At 68.7% G+C, this 8,452-nt stretch overlaps 1 protein-coding gene across 3 annotated transcripts in view; it reads left to right on the top strand.

Annotated features, from left to right (window-relative positions):
• Positions 1-8,452, top strand: part of MICALL2 (MICAL like 2) — a 20,329-nt gene that overhangs the window by 9,631 nt on the left and 2,246 nt on the right. Inside the window, exons 3-12 of one of the 3 annotated variants that reach the window (XM_024763545.1) lie at positions 481-622; positions 1,405-1,562; positions 2,224-2,336; positions 2,529-3,284; positions 4,868-5,136; positions 6,014-6,107; positions 6,949-7,103; positions 7,506-7,670; positions 8,247-8,311; positions 8,399-8,440. In XM_024763545.1, coding sequence (XP_024619313.1) covers positions 481-622; positions 1,405-1,562; positions 2,224-2,336; positions 2,529-3,284; positions 4,868-5,136; positions 6,014-6,107; positions 6,949-7,103; positions 7,506-7,670; positions 8,247-8,311; positions 8,399-8,440 — 1,959 coding nt within the window. Of the gene's footprint in view, positions 1-480; positions 623-1,404; positions 1,563-2,223; positions 3,285-4,867; positions 5,137-6,013; positions 6,108-6,948; positions 7,104-7,505; positions 7,671-8,246; positions 8,312-8,398; positions 8,441-8,452 lie in introns of all 3 variants that reach the window. The other 2 variants (XM_024763546.1, XM_024763544.1) reach the window with 2 other exon arrangements.

The following is an 8,452-nucleotide window of genomic DNA, read 5'->3' on the forward strand; positions in this document are numbered from 1 at the left end:
CCCCCACCCCCACCCCCTGCCCAGTGAGTGTCCCTTGCCGGGCTTTGTCTCCAGGGACACAGGTGTCTCCCCTGGGCTGGGGAAGGCTCCTCCCATGGAGAAAGCTGCCCCCTGACCTGTAAGGTCGGTGTCGGCCAGGGCCGTACAGATTTACGGGTGTGGGGGCCATTGAGGGGGTCTCCACGGTGACCTGGGGCTGAGGTCCCAGAGCAGATAGCCCGAGCTGGGCAAGGCCCCCTCAGGACCGGGCCGTGGCCTCAGCTGCTGTTACCGAGGACCCACCGGGATGGGCCCCAGAGCTCCTTCAATCCTGTGATTGGGCTGTACTCTCCGTGGTACAGACGGGTAAACCGAGGCCAGGGAGGCCATGCGGGCCTCGGGCCCCTCCCACCTTCCCTCCAGGGGTGGGGTGGGAGCCGGTGGCCTGGCTGAGGTGGGGGAGGGGCCTCCCAGCCCACCCCGCTGACCACACCCCCCCAGGCCTTCCGCGTGGCTGAGGAGCAGCTGGGCATCCCGGCCTTGCTGGACGCCGAGGACATGGTGGCCCTGAAGGTGCCCGACCGGCTGAGCATTCTGACCTACGTGTCCCAGTACTACAACTACTTCCACGGGCGCTCCCCCAGTGAGTGCCTGCACGCCCTCCCTCTTGGGTCCGCACCCGGCCCCCCAGCCCGCACCCAGCACTGCCCCGGGTGCCGGTGCCGCCACCTCCTCCACGTCCTGCTGCAAGTGAGAACTGCAAGTGAAAAGCGGGGTCCAGGCCCCCAGGCCTCCCATTGCCCCTGCTGGAGCAGGCTCAGCCGTCAGCCTCCCTGTCCACTGGGCCGACAGCCAGCTCCACGCCTTTCCCTCTCTGTGCGCACAGCTCTTGCCTCGGGCGGCGCGGCTGACCCGCGTGGGCTCCCAGGCCCTGCTGCAGAGGCCCCCACGTGGTGCTGACGGTCAGCTGGCCCTGGCGGCCGGGCAGGGGAGGGGCCGGCCTGGCTTCATCATTCCAGCCACTTTGTGTGCCAGCAGCTGAGCGCCAGCCCCCGTCCCGGCCCAACACGCCTCACCCGGGCTTAGAAATCCCCGGAATCGCTCTGGGCACACGGCCAGCCTGCCTTAGAGCCCTGCTTGGTGGAGAAACAGAAAGTGCCTTTTCCCTGACCTCAGATCAGGGCTCTCTGAGGGGAGGGGAGGAGGTGGGGCAGGCCAGGCCCCTGCTGGGAATGGATGCTTGCTGGGGCTACCCCTCCCCCCTCCCCGGCCCCCAGAGAGCAGGGGCCGCCCATCCCCACCCCCTGCTCCAAGTCCCAGGCTGGGCACTGGTGCCTCCAGGGAACCTGGACCAGGGGTGGCCCCAGAGTCTTTCAGAGCCAGCATGCGGGGCCGGGGCCCCTGACTCTGTATGTCTCGTGCCAGTTGGGGGCATGGCCGGCGTGAAGAGGCCCCTGTCGGACGCCAGTGAGGAACAGTCTGGAAAGAAGGCCCCGTCCCAACCTGCCAGGCCTTCGCCCACCCCAGCCCGGGGGCAGCCGCTGTCTCCGGTCAGCACAAACCCCACCGTCCAGCGGAAGGCTGTAAGCACCCTGGCCCGCCCTCCCTCTGGTTCTTGGGTTTTCCACCAGCTTCTACTGAGTGGGGCTCTTGGGCCTGAGTGTGTCCCTAACCCACAGTGCCCAGGGTGAGGTGGGGTCCCCTCAGGTTTCAGACACGGCCTCAGCTGCCCCCTGGACTGACTCCCCAAGTGGTGGTCAGGATATGATCCCCGTTGTACAGATAGGTAAACCGAGGCCAGGGAGGCCCTGAAGGCCAAGTAGGGCCCCGAGCGGGTGTCTTGCCTAGGCCACCCCCCACCCCGTAGGGCCAGGAGAGCATGTGGGCATGTCTTTCACTCCCAGGCCAGCCCTGGAAAGTGAGGTACGGTTGCCCCACTTTTCAGAGGTGGAGATGGGACAGGGTGATGACTTGGGGCGGGGCACTGGGGATTGGGTAGGATTTCTGCACCTTGGGGTGGGAATAGGAGGTGCCAGAATCTGTCTCCTGGCCTCCGGAGACCCCCAAAGTCAGCCCCCAGCCCCCTGCCCTTGGGCCAGGCTGGAGACCCTGCACGCAGAGTCGGGCGGCCTGGGCACGGGCCTCCTCTGGGACCAACACTCTCCGGTCTGTACGGTGGAATCTCTGACGGGGCGGCCGTGAGGAGGGAAGGTGGGGCAGGCCTGTCAATGGCTCCCCTGGCAGGGCCAGGCTGCGGTTGGCTCTGTCAGCAGCACCTGTGGCGTCTGCGGGAAGCACGTGCACCTTGTACAGCGGCACTTGGCAGATGGGAGGCTGTACCACCGGAGCTGCTTCAGGTGGGCCCGTGTGCGTGCTGATGGGATGAGCAGCCCTGATGAGGGCCCCGGGGGAGCCTGGGAGAAGAGGTGTGCGTTGAGTGAGCTGCCACCCGTACGAGGGCACCCGGGATCCACGTGTGCCTGCCCTGGGGAGGCGGGAGGGAACACGCCTGTGGCTGGAGCCCCCTCCGGTTTCCCCGCCCACCCCAGGTGTAAGCAGTGCTCCAACACGCTGCACTCGGGGGCCTACAAGGCCACAGCAGAGCCCGGCGTCTTCGTCTGCTCTGGCCACCACCCTGGAACCGCCTCTGCTGGCCCCACGTTGCCGGGCTTGGCCCCCAGGCGGCCTGGAGCCCTGGCCATGGACTCCAAGACCCCTGGCTCCCCAAAGAAGGCCCAGGAGGCGAGCGGGCAGAGAGACGCAGGGCCACAGGCCAGGCCGCCCGCGTGGGAGTCCGCGGTGGGCAGCCCGGCTGCCAAAGGTTACCCGCCGGCCACCGCCTGCTCCCACGTCCACGCGGGGAGCCCAGCCGGGGCCAGGCTCTCGGTGGGCCCCGTGGGTGGCAAGGCCAGCACTCACGTGACCAACAGCTCTCCGACGGGGTGGTCGTCGCCGGCAGGCAGCCCTCGTTCCGCCGTGACCCCGAGTGCCTGGGACTCCCGCCCGGCCACACCACAAGGCCGGGTAACCCCCCGAGGGGCAGCCCCTCAGACCAAGCTCAGCTCAGGGCCAGCGTCTCCGGTCCCAGCGAGCGCCCCCGCCTGGACCCCATCGTCCTCCAGGACGCAGCAGGCCCGGGAGAGGTTCTTCCAGACGCCTGGAGCCGCCCCCCGCGCTGGCCCGGCTGGCGGGGCCCCAGCTGCGGTGGACGCTCCTTCCAGGGACGGCAGCAAGGAACAGGCGCTGAGCCTCCTCCGCAAGGCCCTCCACGAGCTGGGGGCAGCTGGCGCTCAGGCGCCCAGCAGGTGGGTGGAGAAGGAGGGGCAGGGGGTGCGAGCCCGGAGGCCAGAGGGGCTGGGGCGGCCGGGGAGGGCTTCTGGGCTCTGGCCCTGCGGGGCTGTGTGACGGCGGGGCTGCCTGTGCCCTGCCACAGTGTCCTCACCTGGGAAATGTGGCGACGTAGACAAGGGAGCAGAGTGCCAGGTGGCCAGCAGGACGGGGACACGGCTGTACACTGTAGAGCCGGTCTGACGTGCTTGGGGGCACGGGTGCAGTGACGCTGCCGCCCGGGGCCTGGCCACACCCAGTCCTACGTGAGGACACATTTCACAGATGAGGAAACTGAGGCCGGGGGTGGTCCGAGCCCCCCAGGTGGGGCTGCCCAGGGCCTCGTGCCTTCTGCACAATGGACACGGAGCTGACGGGGTGACGGGGTGAAGGCGGGTCGCCGTGCTGCTGTCCTGGGGCTGCTGGACACAGGACCGAGCCTGGGTGGCTGGAACAGGGGACCTTATTCCTTCACAGAGCTGGAGGCCCAAAGTCGGAGCTCCAGGTGTGGGCAGGGCCACTCCCTCCGCAGGCCCGCGGGGGCTCCCTCTGCCTCTTCCAGCTCCTGGGGGCGCCCGCGGCCCTCGACTCGCGTCTCTTCTGTCTTCACGGCCTCCTCTCTGTGCGTCTGTCCTCTCCTTTTCGTGCTTGTTTTCCGTGTCAGGGCCTCCCTAGTCCAGGATGACCTCGTCCTAACTTGATTTTACCTGCCAAGAGCCTGCTTCCAAATCAGGTCACACCCTGAGCTTCCGGGGGGTAGGAATCTGGGGGGACACCATTGGCCCTGCTACAGTCGCCCAGCAAGGTTCCACACCGGGCTGGCGACAGGGCTGCGCCCGCTGCCTCGGCTAGGAGCTGCTGATGCTGTGACCCCCGCCGGGCCAGCGGGTGGTGCCAGGGGCTCCCAGGGAGGGCACAGGGCGGGGGACAGCAGGCCCGCCTGCCACCCCAGCGCTGAGGGCTGTCCGAGGCTGTCGGGAGTGAGGGTGTGTAAAGGACTCTGCCGGGAGTGCTCCCTGGGGGCGCATCTGGCCCAGCTCCCCCTGGGAGCCCAGCCCCTCCTGGGAGCCCAGCCTGGGATGGGGGAGGAGCAGGGGGAGAGAACTTGGTCGCATAAGGGGCCCGGGGCACCTGGAGGAGCTGCCCTGGCTCGCGGAGGTGCCCGGGGGCCCTGTCGACAGCCTTACTTCCGGCACGTGCGCACGTGGGGGGATGCAGTGTGGCCGTGTGCGGGCCTCCTGGATGAGGCTCAGGATGGAGCTCGGCCTCCATGCTGAAGGCCCAGCTGCTCCTGGGCAGGCGGGTGGGTGGAGGAGGGAGGCCCCGGGGGGCAGACCCCACGGCAGCGCCCTAGGCGCGGTGGGTCTGGGGGGGTGTTAATGTCAGCCGATACTGGGCTTGAACAGGAGGGTGACGTCTGCTTACAGCCCGCCTCATCCCTCGGGAGGGGAGGGTGGGCACTGGGGAGCAGCTGCCAGCGGAGGCTGAGGGGCTTCTGCCTGGGGGTCGTGGGGGGGCTTCCGGATGCAGCCATGCCCGACACCTGCGCCCTCAACCACAGGCCCTCCCTCGCCACCGGCCCTGCGCCCAACTCCCATCCCAGGTCCGAAGGGCCAGGAGCAAGTCCAGCAGCCACGCGGCCACAGTCGGCGTCTCCGCAGGCCCTTAGCCCCGCTGCGAGGACCGCGCCGCCGGCCCCCCGGAGTGCAGGCGGCACCTCGCTGGTGTCCGCGCCGCCCCAGGCGGGCAGGAAAGCCTCGGCTGCACCCTCAGGGGCCGTCGGGGCGGGTGCTGGCTCCAGGCTGAAGCCGGAGGCCCCGCGGGCCGAGGGTAAGGGCCCCCACGTCACGGGCGGAGCTGGGGTCACTGCACCCAGGCTGTCGCCGTGCGTCGCGGCCGCTCTGCCCCCCGGCCTACGGTTTGCTGACGCACAGTCTGGCTCCCGGGGTCCCGCCTGGGGATGTGTCACCCTGTGTCACCATCACCCGCCTGCCGGACGCCCCGTGGCCCGGCCCCTGCCGCGCTGCTGTTCCCTGGTGACGGCGCCCGGTAGGGGTGGGGCCGGTGCCCATGCGTGCTGCCCTCCCGCTTTGCCGCACTCTGTGGAGTCCCCCCTCTCCTGCGGGGTTTGCCGCCGCTGTCCGTGTGCGTCTGTCGTCACTGCCCTATCCTGGCGACGGTGGCCCTGTGCTCTGAAGGCCCTGAAGCCCCCCTGACTGCCCTGGCCTTGGGCCCTGGGCTGTTTTGGACACTTTCTGCAGAACTGCAGAGTTGGTCCTTTCTGGGTGCTGGGGCTGTCTCTTAGGGGCACCCGTGGTATCACTGAGCTGGCAGCACGCAGCACGCAAAGCATTCTTCCCACTCTTTCCCGTGGCTGAGCCTCCAGCCTGGAGGCCACTCCCCCCTGCACCAAGGAGGCCTGCAGGTCATCACCACCCCACACACAGCCGGTCTGCATCCCTGGGGCTCACCGCCATACCCTTGCCTGTTTGGCAGCAGGGGAAGTTGGGGCCCAGAGAGGGGCAGTGAATTGAATCTCCCAGGCACACACAGCACAGGGTGGAATCCTGTCCCCAGCTCAGCCAGTGGCTCCTTCCCGGGAGCCAGGTTGGCCACAGGGGTACCTGAGGGTGGGATGGCAGCAGGAAGAAGGGGTGGGGGAGGTGCAGCCTTTCCCAGCAGACCACCCCCCCTCACCCCCACCCAGGCCCGAGTGCCAGCCCCCAGGAGGGCCAGGAGGACGGGCCGGCAGGATGGAGGGCCCGCCTGAAGCCCGTGGAGAAGAAAAGCCCCGCTGAGAGGTGAGCGGTGGGTGGTCTGCTGGGCGCTGGACCTATGCCCGTGCCGTGGGTTTGTACACACAGGAGCCTGTGTCCGGGGCAAGCACAGGGCCTGGCACACAGTAGGCGCTTCACACGTGCTTGCAGGTGAATGACAGCACACACACACACCCACCAACTGACATCCACAGCAGGGCTGTGTGCACATCTCGCCGTGCGTGTCAGCTGTAGAAACAGAAACCAGTTCCTGCCGGCCTGAGTGACCCAGGCCAAGCGCCCTCGTGTAACTGGACTTGCAAGTCAGGGAGGGTCCATCAGGACCCTCGGTATCCTCGCTCTGAACCAGTCTGGAGGCCCTGGGGAATGCGAGCACGTTCGCTGGTGTGCGCCCACCAGGCCTGACCCCGGTGCTGGGCTGGGACCCCCATTCGCTGTGGGGAGGGGACAGCCCCCCCAGAAAGCTCAGTTAGGATGGAGAGGGAGAGAAGGCCACTGCAGCCTTCCGTGGATGAGGTCACAGCCGCTGGGGTCACACAGGCGACTGAGCCCATGTCGGTCCGGGTCCGCTGTGCGTGGCGGCTGCCCTGTGTGTGCCCCGCGGGGGTCCGTCACGCGTGCTCGGGGTCCCAGGTAGGGGTGGGGCCGGTGCCCATGTGTGCATCGGCTGTGGGTACCTGAACACATGCTCACACCTGTGATGTAAACATGCACCTGTGCTCCAGGAGGTGGGAGAGTCAGGGACGTGAGCCCGAGGGGCACCATGAGGCCCCTCCTTCGGGCCGGCACGCGTCCCCCAGACTTGTCTGCACCGGGGTGCTGGCCAGCCTGTCCCCCCTCCCCTGACCTCTGGCCTTCCATTCAGGGCTCTGGAGCTGAAGGAGCCTCAGGTCCTGGGACAGCCGAGGGCGGGTCACGCACCCCAGAAGGTCTCTGGGAGCTCCGAGGGGGGTGTCCGCGTCACCCTGACCCCTGTGCGAGTGGACAGGACACCAGGCCCGGCCGGGGCCAGCCTCCTAGGTAATGCCAGACAGAAGTCCCCCGGCCGTCCCCAGCCAGACAGCCCGGGTCTAGGTGGTCCTCTCCTTGGGGGCAGTGGCCCTGCTTGGCCAGGGGAGCTGGTGGTCCTGGCGGGTGGGTATGCATGTGCACGTGCGTGACTGTGCGTGTCTGTTCTTAGCACTCAGCCGTCCTTGCACAGGTCACCAACCTACTGGGCTCGTTTCCCCGTGTGCTGTTGAGGGTCAGGATTCTGCCCCTTCCCCCGCCCGTGGACGTGACCCCTCCCGTCGGGCAGGATGTGGCTGAGGGCTGACCCCCGTGTTGGTGCCCCTCTGGGGGGGCCCAGCTCAGGGAAGCAGTTGGGGGAGGGCGCCGGGCCTGCTGACCTGACATGTGACTCTGTCCCCCACCCGTGGGCAGCTGCATCCCCCTCCCCCTTCCAGTCCCCATCCCGCCGCAGGAAGCTGGCGGTCCCTGCCAGCCTAGACGTTTCTGGCAGCTGGCTTCAGCCGGAGCCCTCGGGGAAGGAAGCCCCTGCCTGGAGCCTGAAGAAGGAGGAGAAAGCCCCTCCCCAGGGTGAACCAGGTCAGCCCAGGCACGCCGCCCGGTTCCTCCTTGGGGTGCAGATGAGGGGGGCTCCTCTAGGAGGATGTGCCCGGCGGGGATTTGGAGGATGTATAGGAGCCCACGGAGCCTAGAATGGAGGGAAGACGAGCCTGGGGGCGAGCAGCCTTGCGCACCTGGAGGAGCTGCGCCCCGGGTCCTTTCAGGGTAGGGACAGTGGACTAAGCAGAGGCCTCACCTGCCTCCTGGTGCCTGAGTCCGCAGACGCTCGGCGACGATGGAGCATTTGCTCCGGGCAGCTGGTGGGAAGGGTGGCCGGGGTGCTGGCAGGGTGTCCGATGCTGCTGACCTGGAGGAGGGCAGGGGCCCAGGTGGGCACAGGGACTTCGGGGACGGGGCCTGGGTCTGTCTGTGAGCTCTCGCCCTTTGGACACCAGCCGGGGCTGCCCAGGGGCCTGCTGGGTGCAGCAGGGAAGCCGGGGTGCAGGGGGTGTCCCGGGAGGATGGGGCTGGGTGGGGGGTCGGGCCCCCGTCCAGACCACGCCTGGGTCACGTTGGGCCCGGTGCCTGAAGAGGCCTGTCCTGCCCCTTCTCCAGGGAGGCCCTCGGGCCCGGCCGGCATCCCTGTTCCGCCTGGCGAGTCAGTGCCCTCCCCGGTCAGGGTGAGTAGGCTAGGGTGCAGGTGGGTGAGGGGCTCAGCCCCGGGGGGCCCCCCGCCCCCACCCCCCTCACCACGCCCTCATCCCCAGCTGCACCCTGACTACGTGCCCCAGGAGGAGATCCAGCGGCAGGTGCAGGACCTG

Source organism: Neophocaena asiaeorientalis, unplaced genomic scaffold (assembly GCF_003031525.2).
Source record: "Neophocaena asiaeorientalis asiaeorientalis breed wild unplaced genomic scaffold, Neophocaena_asiaeorientalis_V1.1 scaffold223, whole genome shotgun sequence".
NCBI classification, from domain to species: Eukaryota; Metazoa; Chordata; class Mammalia; order Artiodactyla; family Phocoenidae; genus Neophocaena; species Neophocaena asiaeorientalis.